This window comes from Solanum tuberosum, unplaced genomic scaffold (genome assembly GCF_000226075.1).
Source record: "Solanum tuberosum cultivar DM 1-3 516 R44 unplaced genomic scaffold, SolTub_3.0 scf00187, whole genome shotgun sequence".
NCBI lineage: Eukaryota > Viridiplantae > Streptophyta > Magnoliopsida > Solanales > Solanaceae > Solanum > Solanum tuberosum.
The window spans coordinates 280,008-297,449 of record NW_006239111.1 but is presented as its reverse complement, the minus strand read 5'-3'; the positions used below and the strand labels follow the sequence as shown (position 1 = coordinate 297,449).

Sequence of the window (17,442 nt, the reverse complement as noted above, 5' to 3'; positions counted from 1 at the left end):
AAGACCTTTAATTTGATATCTTGTGGGTCTCCTAACTCGTCATGTGCTAAAAGTTATGGTCATTTGAAGTTGACCCAAAACTTAAAAGAACTAAGGAATGACTTGAATGAATTCTCTTTAATTCTTTTTGGAACTCTAGGTGCTATATCTAGTGACCTTAACACTTAAGAAAAAATTAAATTTCTTGATAAAAACTTACTCACTGCGAAGGATGGTTCAAGTCTTAGCTCAAAAAAAAAATTGGGGTGTTACAACTAATGTTAGAGTGTAAATCTCATTGGTCAGACATACACCACGCACATACAGATGTATCGATTTTATAAAGGGTCTATATATTTTGACAACCAGTAAATATTTAGATATTCAAGTTTTACAAAGGTAACAAATGTTCTAATTGCTACTTTTTCAACGGTAACATCTAATTTATTTACAATTCTTTAAGGGGTCGTTTGGTAGAGTGCATATTCAAATAATGCTTGTATTAGTTATATTTGGATTGGTTATACTTAGATTATTTCTTATACATTGTTTGATTTGGTGCATTAAGAATAGCATGCATGATACCCTTCACAATTTTAGTAGAGAAAATTTTAATTTTTTTAGGACAGTTGGGTCTTTAATTATTTAATTCATGCATTAAAATCATTGCACTACGAATATCATGAATTTTCATATATTAATAAGACATATCTTAATACACAACGAATGGACTCGATAATAAACATTAAGATAGTCTACAAAATGTATGTCATCTTTTGATTGATTTATATTAGATCATGAGTAATTTAAATAATAGCTAACATTAAATTGGCCAAAATGTTTGGGTAAAAAAAACAGTAGCTTTACATATCCAGTATCTTGATTACAAAAACAAATTCAATCAAGTCTTTGCCTCATTGTAGTATAGATAGAGGAAATCTCCACAATAATGATTTGTTCTTAAATTTTACAAAATGATTGTTAAACTCCTCCAAAGAATAAGTCTTTGCCACATTGTAGTATAGATAAAGGGAATCTCCACAATGATGATTTACGCAGAGATCTTCCCCGAGGTGTCTCATAAAATATATGTGGTGAATATGATTATAAACCGTCACAATATCGTTGACGATGTTCTTGTGTCTATCGGAGATAAAGCACAATTCTGATTCATCGACCACAATCTCCTTCAACTTTTCAAAGAAGAATGTCCAAGATGCATCATTCTCTTTGTCCACGACACAAAAGGTAATTGGATAAACATGATTCTCCGTATCTTGTACAACAACACTCAACAGCACACCTTGTATTTACCATGTAAATAAGTGTCATCGACCGCAATTACCTTTCTCATGTAGGCAAATCCCCTAATGCAAGCAGCGAAGGCCATGAAATAATACATGAACCTATGACTATCCCCGTTTACCATGATATTATAGCTAGAACCAACATTAAGAGTTTCAGTCATGTAGGAAAAAGGCGGTAAGCATGAATATCCATTCTCTGCTTTCCTTCGGACCATTCCCTTGGCAACCACACCTTCCTTCCAACATTTTCAATAGCTTGAACTACAACGAAAAGAACTAAACATAGCCGTGTGAATCTCTTTAACATTTGGACTCTTGCCATCATGATACATATTTACACAAAGTGAAGTAATGACCTTAATTGAGATTTTTCTATGGCTACTATTGGAATGTTCAATGCCACAATTGTGCTCGTCAATGTACTTGTAGATACGAAATATGTCCAAACACTCATATTTCCTTGCCCGCAATATCCATGCACAGTTGTGAGATACACAATCCACCTTTAAGTATTTAGTACAATTTTTCACAGTAGCAAAATCAAAAGATTTCTTTACCTCCGCTTCGGCTAATAAGAATTGCAACTCATTCTTGCTACTAAAAGTTTGATTTATGCATAAATTAGTTTCATCGTAGAAGGAATGGTTGGATTGTGATCCCAATTCCTGTTCTCTCTATATTTTTTCAGAACATTTGGGTTTGGGATTTTTCGCATCTACTGGCTGATTTTCTACATTCATTGGATGATCATGTATATTCATTGAATGATCATCCAAGTTCTCCTTTGAACTCTCCTTTGAATGATCACCCAAGCTTTCATTTCCAAACTAATCATTGTCGTCGTTAAATGAATTCGTTGGTTCAATTGGAGACCTCACATTGACAATTATCCTCAATGCCTAAAGCCATCAATACAAATATCTAACATGTACAAGCTCACGTGACTATCATTTTTTTTATGAATGTGGGATGTATTTTTCCCCTCCCATTCATTTGTTAGCTAATCACCAAGTCATTTGGCCCACAGGCAAACTAACCTGCCTCAATTATGCTTGCAATCATATCGTCATATAAACCATTGCGACGCAGCGCAATGGGGATTGTCGTTTTACTAAAAGATTTTTTATTCCAGCTTTTGCGAGTCTCCTCCCATACTTTCATATAATCACCACTAGCAACAACAAATTCAGCTACTATCATTATAGACTACAAAGATAGATACTAGATTACAGTATCAGTCTTTAACGATCGATGTGATGCGAAATCTGTACAAAAACGTGACTGAATAAAATCAGGTTCAAAATTAAGCTCCTGCAATGGAGAAACGTATTTTTAATGCTTCTAAACTACTGAAATGTATCTACTAATGAGTTATCAAGTGATTATGGAAGATTTCTCAAGCTTCTAAAATGGCAGGAAAAATAATTTTGAAGCTTGATTTTTGAAAGAAAATGGAGTAAAAATGAAAGAAATGAATAAGATGATGATGATTTTACTTGTGAAATGGAAAATATCGCCGAAAAATTCATCAGAATCGACAAAATCAGCAGCAATAATGAGCCTTTTTTGATTTCTTGTTGGAGAGTTGTTCTTTTTCAAATAAAATTTTAATAAATGAAAATACACATTATTCCATATTTGTTGGGAAGGATAGGGGGACCAAAGTGTATATATTTAAACTTAAGAGTTGCTTTTGTATGTTGGAAGTAGGTCACATGGGTGATGTCGGGTATATTCCAAATAGGCCAAACACATATACAACCCCTCTAACTTGTCCACATTTTTCATTTTGGCACTTTATCTTAGCCTTGTTCCATTTTAACCCTTGAACTCCATTTTTTATGTTTCATTTTAACACGAAATACTATTTTTATGATTTATTTATTTTTATATATATTCTTCAATTGCAACTTCTTATTTTAAAATGACATGTGTCATTTAATTTTAGTTAAAAAATTTAAAAAAAAAAAAAAATTCTTTTTAAAAAATAATAATTTCTTTTTAAGAGTGTTATGTATTTTTGTGTGAAAAATAACCGACGAAATTGTGTTGGTTTTCTTTCTTTAAAATCACCGACAACCTAACAAAGTCAGTCGAGTTTTAACATTGTTTAGTAGTGTTATTAGCAATAAATAAGAGTCTTTTTTTAGTAGTGTTATTAACAAAGTCAGTAGAGCCTTTTTGAAGATGGGTTTTTTTATTCGTATTGATCTATATTAAAAAATAAAAGTGAGTATTTGTGTTAAATTTAGATAGCCTAGATGATAAGAAAAAATAAATAAGTAGTGTTATTTAATTTAATTGAATGTTTAAGAAAGAAAATCAAAGAACTTTCGTCAATTTACTTTCATGCAAAATTACAGAGAAATCTCAAAAAATAATATTATTGTTTGAAAAATTTTATGTTCGTTCACGAATGTTTAATTTTTTTAATTAACAGGCACACGTCTATGTTTTTTAAAATAAGAAATTGCAATTGAAGAACATAAATAAAAACAAATCATAAAAATTAAGGTTGTCTAAAAAATTATATATTTTAGTATGCATGATTTATAAAAATATTATTATTTTTAAATTATTATATTTATCGATAGTTAAACTCAAAATAATTACTTTACTTATATTTTAAAATATTAGATGTTTTTAATAATGTGTCAAAATATTTTAATATGTAGTATTTATTAATCGGATAGCATTTCCTTATTCTTCCTCTAAATTATTTAAATTATAGTCCATTCTATCAAATATTTGTGACTAAATGTCCAATTAAATTTTCAAAGTGGCTATTTTGCCAACTATCCCATGACACACTATATCTCAAGTATGATTATGTTGTAATGCCTCTATTTCATCCTTGCAATTGACAGCATCTACACTTCTCGGGTCTAACACGGCTTGTTCATAGATATGTGACAGCCGGTTGTATGAGAGTCGAGAAGGCTGACAAGTAAGCTTTATTTGTTAGTGATAGATTCTCATTAAGATGTATATTTAAAAAGGGCATAGGGTAAGTCATATTTGTTGGGAGAAACAAATTCTCTTATCATATTTTCTTGTGTTAGCTAATGGATGTAGTTGTTGTTATTATTCAATGATGTCAAGTGGTTGTCTTTCTGAAAGAGCTACTTGATCCTGAATTTCTGGAAATGCTTTTGCTAGTTGAGATGTTGAACCTTCTTCAAGTAGATATTGTCTTGACAAAGCATAAACATCCTATAAATAACCCTGAACTGTTATAGCAAAGATTTCTTGCCATATAACACAAAATTGATAAATCGGTAGAGAGAATTATTCTCCTTGGTTCACAAAATCAGTATTTGTACAGCATTGAGTATATTTACTGTTAACCTAATTTCTAATTGATCACAATATTAACCAACTTCCTCACTATAAGTGAATAAAGACTATTTCACCCTTATGGTTAAATGCCTGATCTTCTCTTCTAATTTTTACATTCTAGATGAATGGTGATGTCCTCTTCTTCTTTTTTTAATTAAATCCACAATAGTTATATAGAACTAAAATTTAAAAAAAATGAAATGAGAATAGTGATAAGTGAATAAGGTATGGAGTGATCACATGAAGCCAACTGTTGTGTCTAAGAAAGTCAATAACAGGTAAGAGCCAATCAATCAATTGCCAATAATTACGCATAAAATAACTTCCATGAGCCAACCATTTTTCTCTGACAAGCTAACTTCCAACAAAAACATTGAATATTGTAGAAATACAACACAAGTTGAAGAAAAAAAAATATTTTTTTTCCTCATTCTACTTAATAATAAAAATTTCTCAGATAATGAGAGAATAGAAGGAAAGAAGAGAAAAAAGAAAGAGGGTTTGCAAAGCAATCTCTCCTTCTTTGGATCTCTCAAAATCATATTATAATTTAATTTATCTAATTAGTACAATCTTTATATTATATATTTACACTTTAGAAACTACCCTTTTCTTCTTAATTCAGCATTCCAATTCATTTGTATTTATTTCTCTATATATTTCATTCCTCATAAATATCTTTCTTGAGGATTTTCTCTTCATTTTTCTTTTAGATAATATTGATCATGAGTAGACTCCGCATAAATTCATCTCCTGATTTAATGTCTAATTCAACGTTTGAACAATGTTATGATGATTCAGCTTTAGAAGGTAATGTTTGATCATTTTATGTTTGTTTTTTTGTTGGGATATTATTATGTTTTCTTGATTCATTCATATATAATTCAATGAGATATTCATGTTTTGAATTTCTATTCTATGTTGCAAATATCTGTATTTTTAGGGGTTGCAGCCAACATTAAGTTATTGCTAAAGTTGATTCAAGAACACAAAAATGCTTGTAACAAAGAGAAGAACGATGGCCGGAGAATGTTGAGGGTGGCAACCATGATGACCATTCTGGATAGTGTTAGGACGAGAATTCAGAAATGTCAATCTTTTGGTAACAAATCACCATCAGAAGCTGAATCTACTAGTCATGTTCCCATAGACAAGAAGCACCACGAGGTGATGATTGATGAGAAAGAAAAGCTGAGGAAACAGCTAAATGCAAGCTTGGTAGCACGAAAGAGCCTTGAGGTCATGTGTTCAAGCTTAGGAAAAGAAAAAGAGATTATGGCAGCAGAGCTCTCAAAGAAAGTCCACGAGTTGAATGAAATGGAGGACCTCATCAATGATCTCAAAGAACAAAATGAGAATTTAGTGGAAAGGTTACATGAACGTGCCACCAAGCAAAAAGAAAGGAGGCATAGCAGTGATGGAGGAGAATTGCAAGGAAACATTGCCCTCCAAGAGAGAAATAAGGCACTTTCAGAGAACCTCCTGAAGTCATTGAATGGGTATAAGTCCATTAAGAGGAAATGGAAGGATGCACAAGCAGAAAACATGGCGATGCATGCAACCATGGAGGAAATGACAGAAAAAATTGGTGCTGGACTTGACAGAATCCACAGCTTTAAAGAACAAATGGCCTCTGAAAATGTGCCCTCGACAAATATCCAAGAGGAGATCGTTGAATTAGAGCATATGTTTGAATGCTTTAAAATGCAGGTGGCAGAACATGGTCCAAAAGAAGGGGAATGTGTCAAACCAAAAGTAGATATTAGTGCTTGCAAGCCAACAGTTTTTGCATGAGTAACTTAGAAACAAGTGTTAAAACACAAGGAAGAAAAGATGGTTCTCAAGGTTTTCTTTGGCATGGTCCAGGATCATGGTGTTCCACTGAAAATGGAGAAACATTAGCCCATTCTTCTCTGTTATGGAGTCAATGTAATAAAGGAGTCAAGTATATGCTATGTAACAGGAAATAACTAGTAATGTTGTTTTTTTATTCATCTGCAAGTTACAGGTATCCATTTTGTCTTCAGTTGATTAATAATTTGGCCTCATTGTCCTAACTTGCAATGTAACCCTTTTACAAGACCTTGAAGTGCTCTTCATGGAATTATAATGAAGAGCAGAATCCTGAATCTACTTTTTTGGGTGGATGGCATACAGTTATGGATTGATTCAGCAATTTTGAGCTCCTCTTTCTGCAGATTTGATCAAACCTTTAAAACTATAGAAAACGCAAACTGGACTGGATTTTTATTTAATTTTTTTAGCTTATACATCAACAGAAGAAAAAAAACATGATTTTTGGGGTACAAGTAACTGAATGATCAAAGACATGAACAGTCATTTGGGAAATACTTACTTTTATATAATGACAGATGAAAAAGACCAAGTCTTGTTGCATGATGTGAGAAGCATGGGTAGAAATTTTACACTATTCTAGCTCCAACAACCTAGAGCCAGCAATGCAGTTTAGAATCCATGAGTTGCTGGCAGCTACAGCTCCAGTTGAACTAGCCAAAACTTCTGCATCAGATCTTCTGCGCACTATAATTGAAATTTTTTCACTTCCTTCACACTGATCAAGTTGTTCGTGACTATAAATTACAAACGGTGGAGAGCATCCGGGTGAAAGAATTTCCTGATCCACTGCTATAGGCTTCCTGTTAAGGACAATTCCTCCAGCAGCAATAACAAGGTCATGTAGGTAGCTCTTGTATGAAGGTAAAAAGTCACCCATAAAAAAGAACTTGTATCCATTGAAAAGCTTTGGTTGCTGCAAAACAGGAATTTTGATATTTAACGAATGCATAACAGGACCTTCACAAATGATGTAACTGCAGCTAGCAGAAGATGAAAATGCAGTGAGACCTATAAGCAATCATTCCAACTGAACATCAACTTCTACTTGGTAGATTAATTTAGGGGGTGAGGTGGGGGGTCAAAGAATCAAAGGAAATGACAACCTTAATGCTCCAAACATTCTAGTTAAAGTTCCTTTCTCTTAATGGAATAGGAATCTATTTGGGAATGCATACAACCTAAAAGAGTGTTTTATACACAAAAGGACTTAAACGTTACTCTAACCGCCACCACTCCAGAAAAACAATTACAACTGTAACAACTGTTATCCAAACAAATTGAAATGCACTTGATTAGTTTATTGTTGACGATAAATCTGGAGAAAGATGTAACCTTGTTTAAAATCCTCAATCTTCCAAGCTTAGGCCCATCCACAATGCCATGAGTATCTATTTTAATCTCATATTGTTGCTCATCAATAAATTCTGTGGCTTCCAAGCTAGCAATAATCCCTGCAGGCATAAAAAAGTTAAGATGGACAAAAACAGAAACTAAACTCTGGTTGTAGAGAACACATTTGTTACTCTAACATATTAATTTGCAGTTACGAAAACAAGGTTACTGACAGTCGATGCTCATTATCCATTTCCCAGCCAAGACACCCATCAAATATTTGAGAGTTCTTCGGCATGCTCCTTTCTCATCTGTAGAAGCAATGACATGGGTGACACTTAGGTCCCAGTTCTTGACTACTGTCACTCCAGACAACCTCTTTAATGTAGAAACAAGCTCCTGTAAGTTGAGGATTTAAGTTATCACCAGTTAATGAACCTCATTTGTCTCAAATAACTAAGATCCATGAAAATTATCATGTTTGCTTACTTTTTCATCAGCGGTTAGAGCTGAACAACAGAGCACTAAGTTCTTATTCTTCTTCTGAGACTTCCACTGCAAAGTAGCAGCATTATCAGGTGTTGCTGAGACTTTGGGTTGGTGGATACGAGAATTTCTGCATATTAGAGGCAAAAAGAAAGGGAATAAGTACTTGGAGCCAAAATGTAAAATTTTCAGCTAACAACAGTTCTAAGAATCTGTTAGTCCAACCTTTTAATACTATCTCCAATCTTTGTCTGTTTTCCTGGGATCTCGCATGGCAACTTAGAGTTAGCATGCAAAGGGCATAACATAACAAAGTTGTCCTGCAACAAGGAAAATGGAGTAAGTGGCGTTGAATCTTTTATGAAATATAGTTCTGGGGATTGAATTTAAGACGTACAGAATCCCATCTACACTCTGGTGTCAATTTGGCACAAGGAACATGAAAGCTTTTGCGACAACTCGTCTCATAACACCCAAGAGCTGCCCCCTTTACTCCACAGAAAAAACAAGTGATCCTTCGACTCCTCTTCAGTTCAGATTCAAGGTTGACCACATCATCGTCTCCAAAATATACATTAGGGGCCCTGTAGATGTGCATTTCTGCTTTTTACACTAGAAACAATTTGACTAGCAACAGATTCGAAAATGATTTGACAAGGACAAATTACTGTACATTGAACACATTAGATGCAGATAAAAGATTTACACTTCCCTTTTAATTAAAAATACGAAATTGACTTGATTAAACAAGACATTTGTGACACTGATGATGAAATTATCTATAAAGCCAAGAAGTTTCTGTTATTATTGCAGATAATTTTTATAAATTACCATTACCACATTTATATGAAGGAAAGATAAGAGGACCTTCTGAAGAGTAATTACCACTCTGCACAATATTTGTGAACATGTATAACACCCGGTGCTCCATTGACATCTTCTTTGACAGGGTTTCCATTAAGGTAGCTTACCATGACTCCTGAAACCTGAAATTTGGTAACAGAAAATGGTATACAATTAATATACAATCAAAAGGCAGATTTTAAGAATTAAGAATAAATAGAAGGGGGAACCAGAAAAAGAAACACAAAAATCAATGGCTTCTACCTCAGATTCCTCTGCTGAACGGCAGAAAGCACACTGTATTTGGTTTTGGCTTGCCTCACACTTCTGCAAAACTGAATCATTCAAGTTCAAAACAGATTTCTCTGTTTCCAATGAATTGTGCACTCTCTTCTGAATCTTTTGAAGCGTAATATTATCCTTGTCAGCAAGCTGCCCATTGTCAGAAAACTTCACTTTTTTCTTCCCATGAAGCTTGTTGCCACTACCGAGCTCACATTTCTTCAGTTTTGTACTAGGAGTAGGTTTCCTGTTATCCATGGGAATCAATCTATTTGCTGATTCGAAAGGCAAAGCTTCATCTTGAGTTTGTGGAATGTTACATGCAGCAGTTTTTTGTCCGCCTTTTGGTCCAAAACAGTTTTTATTTTGTTCACTTAATGATCCCTTGCGGAGTTTATTATGTGTCTTCAAGTCAAGTGTCTCAACACTTCCTTCACTGTGTTTTTCCTGATTCACAAGAGTAGACAAGTTGAAGGACTTCGAGTTATTGCCCTTGCGAAGTCTTTTAGCACCACATAAAGTGGAAATGTCTTCTACTACTGACCCAGTGACATTTCTAGAGGATCTACCCTTTTTCTTGTTTTTCAAATCCTTCTTATTCGAGATAAATGCATTGGCATTATCCTGATTGTTCTTCATAGTTTTTTCAGCTGCTTTTGGTGAAGCATTATGAACTTCTGATACTTCTCCAATTATGCTTTTTCCTTGTTTCTTCTGGCTAATTCTCAATGCCTTACTCCTGCTAGACTTGCAAACAACGTCTTTTCTACTAGTGGTTTTATTTTCAGGAGGAAATAAAGCGGGTGAACTCAGCTGTCCTTTATCAGTACCCTTTTCATTTTCCACAGCTGTTCTGTTTTCAGTTGCTGATGCATTAATACCACTTTCCTCAACTGAGCGAGCTTGAGTCTTTTCCTGAGCTCCAGCAGAATCAATAGTATCCTTAAGCTAAACCATAAAAGAGAGAAATTAGAGACTAAACAAGTCTGGAAAATGAGAAAGAAGAAAACAGTTTTGACTCCATAGGCAGTAATTATACCACAGAGAAGTACCTTCATCTTAAAGGGGCTAGAACAAAGTTCAGGGGAGCAAGCTCTTTGTGTCCAGTCAAACATCTCACTGTTAAAAAGATCTGCTCCACTTGCTGCATCATAGGGTCCACTCTGTATAGCGAAAAAGTGGGAAAATCAATGAAATTTCTTCAAATCAAATACATACAGAAATAAGATCACCAATAAGCTTGACTCTGGATCATAAAACATGAAAGCTAAGTTGAAGGGTAGGAAAGGAGAATAACCAAAAACCTGATTAAAGCGTTTCTATAGTAATATTTTATGTACTGTAAGGAAATTTGAAAAATAAATACCAAATGATAAGAATCATGCAGACTTGGAAGCAACCTCTCTCCCTCATCCAACAGAAAAGGGATAAAAAAAGATCAAAAAAGCAATATAGGAGGACTCAGAAAATCAGACTGTAGAATAGAAGCCTATCCTGCCAACACATCAGGCCAAACAATCAAGTCTTGCCAATTTTCCAGTTTAAGGGTATACTTCATTCTGGAGGGGAAGCAGTTATAAGTTGGATACTATGGTACTTACTTTTGGAGACATTTCGCAGTGAACCTCATCATCCAAGTCCTTCATATCGCTGAAGGATGGAACGGCTGGAGGTGTATCCATGATAATGTCCCCATCTGTTTGCTGACTTGATCTTTCTATATTCTCTTCTCTCAGCCAGAAGAATGGAGATAGTACAGGTTCTCCTTTTTCATATAGCATAGACCTGTCTCTCTCAATTACCAATGGTTTCTGAACTTCATCGGTGATGGATTTACCATTTCCACCAACTAACTTTGTAGGTGGTGGAGTCTCTGAAGGTGGATATTGTGGCACCTGCACTCTCTTCTTTGTCGGAAAAGAAGGTCTAATAAGATTTGATCCGGAAATTTTTTTGTTGCACCCTGAAGATTTTTTTGAACCTTTCCCTCTTTTTCTTTTCTGATTGCCTGTCGCTGGAGCTTCTGTTACAGTTTTAGATGTCTCTTGGAATCCACAATTTTTTTCGCCATTAGATTGAGTGTCTTCCCCTGTATAAAAGATAAAGATGCCCCACACCAAAATTATTTACCGAAGTGATAATAACTATGGCCATTGGCCAAGCCATATTAGCCTCTTCAGAACCATAATTTTGATCAAAACAAATACATTTGTATTATTTTCAAAAACTAAAGAATGAAGATCAGATGCAAAGCAGAGTTACTGGCATCCATACCATCTAATGCTCTACATGAATTACAAATATGATGTCTTTAATGAGGTTGATTATTGACAAAATCAAATTAACTTGATGAGAACTAACTAAAAACTCCTGAATGTCACTTGTTTCAATTGGAAACACAGCAAAACAAAAGCATGCAAGTTTTAACATGAAAGACACACCAGTTCAAGCATGGATTAGCACACCAAACTATCTATTCCAAACACCCTTGTTGAACGAATGCTCATGATGATAGTAGGAACATTCATACATGCAAAGCTTCAGAAGATTGATGAATGACAACTGATTGAATATTACCTGGCAATTTTGATGAAGGATTGGATTGAGTGAGAAACATATTGACTCCTGAAGCGATTTCCATGTTCTTATAGATGCTCACCAAGTTATCCATGTGGAGAGCAGGTCGGATTTCTGTAGCACGAATAATTATAGAAGTTAAACAAGGAAAGAAAAAAGAGTTAAAAATAATCCGCACAGTAAAAGCAACAATGAAAACATTACTCTTGAATTAAGTTTTTGTGTAACGGGACATATAAGTTAAAGCAAATTGAACTGTAATGACTCCATGAGCACGGGGAATCTAAAACGAACATGCAAAACGAGGAAACTGGCTTTTCAATCACACGTTATGAGCTAAATTAGAATGTTCTTTAATTGAAAAGAGCAGCCCTACTTATTGATCACCCCTGCTAGCACCTCAACATTGATTATTCTGTAAAGTATATATAAACTCTCATCATACCATACAACTGCTGAGCTGATTACCATTATTGCAATATACAGAGTCTTCAATGTTTAGGCAATTTTATTTATTGTAACACAAATGCTTCTATAAATTCAAACCCTAAAATACAAATGCGACATTTAAAAATTTGATAAAGGGGTAGAAAAAAAAACCAAACCTCTGCGATGAAATGGAACTTTGCACACCGGACAATTGGACCCAGATTTCATACCAGTCTGAATACATAAACTGCAAAAACGGAAAATCAAATTATCCTAATTCCCACTCAAAAAAAAAAAACATTTTGTCATGGACTTCACTTACTTGCAAAATACATGATTACATGTAAGTGAAACAGCAGAATTCAACAGACTCAAGCTGTGAACATAGACCAAAACGAAAAAGAAACATTAAGATTATACAAAATCAAAAATTTAAAAAGAAAAAAAATGTAAAGGATGAAGTGTACCAGATGGGGCATTTGAGCTCTCTTCCCATTCTTTCAAGATGCGAAATATCTGCCATTTTCTCCCCCAATAAATCCTGTATTTCTTCGTAGTTTACAAAAACTGTGATTTGTGACTTGTGAGAGAAGCTGAATAGTGAGATGTGAATAATAATAAATCTTAGCAGCACAATGTTTTATATTTTTGGGGGGAAACGGGGAATTATTTAAAATTTTAGTGAAAGCGCGCTTATTCTCTCCCGCCACAACATCTGCATTTTTCGCCCTCCTTCCATTCTGGCCGTCCGACCCAGTTACCCTCTTATGTATAATTCGGTATTTACATTCTTTTTTTTCTGGCATTCCTTTGTAGCTAGGCATTTTCAATCCTAATTTTTGTTTTATTCTTTAAATATAAAGTTTTCTATTTTTAGAAACAACCAATGTCAATTCAATTCTCTATTTTATCCTCAGAAAAGAAATAATTTTCTCTTATTATTTCTATTTTATTTTTATTTTCTTATTTCATAATATAAATCTCTTCTTCTTTTTTCCAAATAATCACCTTATATAATTTTCATGTAATATAAAATTTTATTCTTTTCAAATTATTTATTTAATATAAAATTATATTTTAATCTAAATTTTTAAATAACATAAATTGCAAACAAATATTATATATTATACATATTAATGGACAATTCAAAAAAAAGTGAATTCATTAATTTAATACAATTATGTAAACATTACATAAATACTCAAGTTTCAAAATCATTACGTTGCTCCCATAAATGCTCTATTAATGCATTATGGAGATCAAAATGAGTATTTCTTTGGATCTTATACTAATTATTATTATTTTCGAATATTGGTGAATTTGAAAATGACCTACTGATTACTAAATTATTGTTGTAACTTTTTAGATTATTATGTTATGTATTGTCACGACCCAAAGTACACCCTAGACGTGACATATCAGATAAGGCTCCGAGAGGCCCTACACAAGCCACTTCACATACATACACACAATATAATAGACAAAAGTAGAGAATCTCGTATGAATATGAAATTTGGCATAAAAGCGAAAATCTAACATATCTTGACAAGTCATTCTAATACATCAAAGAAGTGGTCAGGACGTAACCCGTACACCACGTACAACATCCGAAAACTAATGACACAAGAAAAGTAAAGTAAAGGTGGCATGGTCCTCGGAACATGATGACTCACCAACTCTTCAAACTTCGAACAATCAAGCCACTAGTCACGCACGGGAGGAGAGGAAGTGTCGCACCGTATACATTATTAGACAATGTAGGCACAAGTATGCATTAGTATATGAAATGTAATACGTATGATGGATATACATAAAAATACGAAACATGATCATAAGGGGACATAATCGAAAACATAATATGCATGACCAAGATAAACATAGTAAAATCATTTAAAGAAGAATCGTAAACCATGAACATGATGAATAAATCTAAAAATCATGATGAAAGCTTCATAAAATCTTTGAAAGTTACTTAGTTCGTTTTGTGGGATATTAACTTTAATCGATAATAGACCATGTGAGCTACAACATGGAATCCAATGCAACTCCCACATCTAGATGGGAGAGTCTACTTGCCAATGGAGAACTCTGTATCATGATTCATAGGCTATTTGCGGATCCACTAGCTAGGTCATTTAAGACAATCCTACGGGGGCACGTAGTTGGGAACTAGAGGGTGCTACTAGAGATTACCCTATTTGAGCCTCCATCTCATAGTTCTCTTGGTGCTAAGTTAAATTTCAACAGAATTAGTCATAATCATAAACATATCATTATACATGGAAAATCATAATTTAGTTACTAATACAAGCTTAAATCATCATATAGTAGCTCCTTAAACCATGAGTGAGAAAATCTTTCACCCTTAATGTGAGAAAATCTTTCACAATTTTCATTGATGCTTATCTTAAAGAAACCTAGATCATATAACATTCTTTTTTATATATCATGCACAACCTTCATAAAAACATCATTCATAGATTCATAGTTTCTTCATCAATTCATGTCTTTAAGAGTTCATAGTCAAAAATCATGATCAATGCATGGGTTCATTTGAAATCAATTGGAAATCATGTAATTGAGTCAAAACAATAAATTATAAGATCAAAATCAAATATCGAATCAACACAATTAGAACCCATGGAGAATTGAATGAAAACCTTATCAAATTGATGAAATTAAACTTGGAGAATTGAGAAATCCTCGGAGATCAATGGGTGAATGGAACCCATTGATGAAACCCTAAATACCTTGATTATCAAAGCCCAAAATCAATGGAGGAATATGAGACTTGAAGCTTGAAACTCTAATCTTCTTCTTGGACTTGAGAGACTTTTGGAGAGGATGAATGTGGATGGAATTTGGGGATTTGGGGATTTGAGTGAATGATAGGGTATGGGTAGATGTAGAAATAGAAAGGTAGTTATAGGACTAAAAAATTAGGGTCAAAACGACACAGTATAGGCATTAAATGCATAGAAAAATACTCAAATACCCTTAATAAATATCTGTTGGAAGACACCTACGACTCCGACCTACGGTTCGTAAGAATTCCTATGGACCGTCCTGGTCAGTTGTAGGATCAACTACAGAGGGACAAAAATCCTGAACAATTGAACGAAAGGCTTCTACGAATTGATGACTCCCCTACGGTCCATAGGCCCTTCCTGAAGAACCCTTCTTCCAAAAGATTTCACAAAGTCATAGACCTCTTCGATGGATCCATTCCTACGGGCTATAGAACTTTCTACGAAACGTCTTGGTTGTCTGTAGGAAAGTTAAGAGACCCAAAATTTGTCATCCCTTCAAGACCCTTCCTACGACTCCCTTATACAAGCCATATGACCTTCTACGGTCAGTAGGTGGGCTCATAGGAAGTGATCCAGTGCTAAGTTTCTGTAAAATTTCCCATTCCACTCGACTTTCCAATTTTCAAGGTGTTGCAATATCTCCCCCTTGGGAATATTCGTCATCGAATAAGACTCAAGTTAGCATGAATAGAGTAGGAGAGAAACTAACAACCCTAACATGAATGCAACTCTTATCATAATGCACATAAAACATCGAGAAGCACTCCAAGCTAAATCATAACGTCAAAAATCAAGTTTTTCATGAATCATGATGCATATGGAAATATGAGAATGACTAAACACCTGAATCTAAAAGAATGAACCATGAGGAACTAATACCTCAGGCTAGAATAAGAGCGGAGGGAAAAAGATAAGGATACCAGGACATCATATTGGCTTCGACCTCCCAAGTAGCACCATCAACTAATTGATTCCCCCAAAGAACTTTCATGGAAGCAACTTCCTTATTTCTCAACTTCCAAACTTGTCAGTCTAAAATATCAATCGAAACCTCTTCATAAGAAATATTTTATGTAACTCCTAATACTTCTAAAGGCACAATGGACGGAAAATCTCCAACACATTTCTTCAATAAAGAGACATGGAAAACTAGATGCACCGATGTTATATCATTAGGTAACTCAAGTTCATAAGCAACTTTGTCAATACGCCTCAAAATATGATATGGTTTTCAAGTAGAATCAATCACCAACTTTAAACTCAAGTTCTTTTTTTTCTAACATCAGCATAAAACTTTTAATTGACTTTGAGCCATTTTCAACCTTTCACGAATAAGTCGAACCTTTTTCATAGCCTCATGCACCAACTCGGGACCCATCAAAGCAACCTCACCAACTACAAACCAACCAATAGAAAGCCTACACCTCCTACCATAACGAGCCTTAAACGATACCATCCCAATGATAGAATGATAGATATTATTATTTTAAGATCAAAGGCAAATGATCATCACAATTACCCTTAAAATCAATTACACAAGCTCTTACATATCTTTCAAAGTCTGTATGGTACGCTCGGCTTGTCCATTGGTCTGAGGGTGAAAAGTCGTGCTAAGTTTCACTTGAGTACCAAGACCCTTTTGAAATGACTTCCAAAATTGAGATGTAAATTGAGTGCCACGATCGGAGATAATGGACAAGGGCACTCCATACAATATTTTTGATAACGCTCAAACTACTCCCTAAAATAAATCCAAAGAATAAGCGGTCATCGTCAATAAAAAATATCCAACTAAGAGTCGAGGTCAAATCTGTCACGACCCAGGAGTACCCCCTAGACATAACACGACATACTCGACCCCAAAGAGGTCTCATACAACCCTTAGCATAATCATCGTCATAAGATCATAGGAAAATAGTGCGGAATTTAAAACTTTTCTTTACAATCGAAGTCTTTTATAAAAATGATAGATTCTATACACTATGTCCCAAACCATCTATTTTACTCAGAATAAAACTCTTGAATACAATCTTAGGGACATAGCCCTTACGACCAAAGCCTAAAACATAAAAGAAAGATAATAAAGGGCATGTGGTTGAGCCCTCTTGGGAGTAAGCCTACTCAAATTCTTCTAACCAATCTTCATAACACAAAGGCAACTATGAAGCATTATTCACACCAAAGGCAATATCACAATTTAT

At 34.2% G+C, this 17,442-nt stretch overlaps 2 protein-coding genes across 4 annotated transcripts; one reads left to right on the top strand and one right to left on the bottom strand.

The window, feature by feature from the left end:
- Positions 1-4,094: 4,094 nt before the first annotated feature.
- LOC102579452 (intracellular protein transport protein USO1-like) lies at positions 4,095-6,619 on the top strand. 2 transcript variants are annotated; one of them, XM_006354923.2, is made up of 3 exons: positions 4,095-4,233; positions 5,339-5,435; positions 5,569-6,619. In XM_006354923.2, exons 2-3 carry the CDS (start codon positions 5,351-5,353, stop codon positions 6,417-6,419), a joined length of 936 nt encoding a protein of 311 aa, XP_006354985.1. In that variant the 5' UTR covers positions 4,095-4,233; positions 5,339-5,350; the 3' UTR covers positions 6,420-6,619. The 2 variants fall into 2 exon arrangements, with proteins under 2 accessions (XP_006354985.1, XP_006354986.1); XM_006354924.2 differs by lacking the exon at positions 5,339-5,435 and having other exon boundaries at positions 4,096-4,233.
- A 106-nt stretch (positions 6,620-6,725) lies between these two features.
- On the bottom strand, positions 6,726-13,206 carry LOC102579131 (protein BREAST CANCER SUSCEPTIBILITY 1 homolog). 2 transcript variants are annotated; one of them, XR_001474355.1, is made up of 15 exons: positions 12,899-13,206; positions 12,754-12,807; positions 12,608-12,678; positions 12,003-12,116; positions 11,027-11,514; positions 10,478-10,588; positions 9,408-10,373; positions 9,186-9,286; positions 8,698-8,884; positions 8,526-8,620; positions 8,304-8,430; positions 8,048-8,213; positions 7,815-7,933; positions 6,982-7,395; positions 6,726-6,817 (listed from the first exon to the last, which is right to left on the bottom strand). XR_001474355.1 is itself a non-coding variant. In XM_006354922.2 (14 exons), exons 1-14 carry the CDS (start codon positions 12,952-12,954, stop codon positions 7,054-7,056), a joined length of 2,997 nt encoding a protein of 998 aa, XP_006354984.1. In that variant the 5' UTR covers positions 12,955-13,206; the 3' UTR covers positions 6,850-7,053. The 2 variants fall into 2 exon arrangements, 1 of the variants encoding a protein (XP_006354984.1); XM_006354922.2 differs by lacking the exon at positions 6,726-6,817 and having other exon boundaries at positions 6,850-7,395.
- Between the last annotated feature and the right edge of the window lie 4,236 nt (positions 13,207-17,442).

Bases quoted from the DNA above. Each gene is read 5' to 3' on its own strand.
- LOC102579452 (XM_006354923.2), top strand. From the start codon at position 5,351: ATGAGTAGACTCCGCATAAATTCATCTCCTGATTTAATGTCTAATTCA. The intron at 5,436-5,568 runs GTAATGTTTGAT...CTGTATTTTTAG, and splicing joins TGATGATTCAGCTTTAGAAG to GGGTTGCAGCCAACATTAAG.
- LOC102579131 (XM_006354922.2), bottom strand. From the start codon at position 12,954: ATGGCAGATATTTCGCATCTTGAAAGAATGGGAAGAGAGCTCAAATGC. The intron at 12,679-12,753 runs GTAAGTGAAGTC...CCGTTTTTGCAG, and splicing joins TGTAATCATGTATTTTGCAA to TTTATGTATTCAGACTGGTA. The intron at 12,117-12,607 runs GTTTGGTTTTTT...TTCGTGCTACAG, and splicing joins AGTTCCATTTCATCGCAGAG to AAATCCGACCTGCTCTCCAC.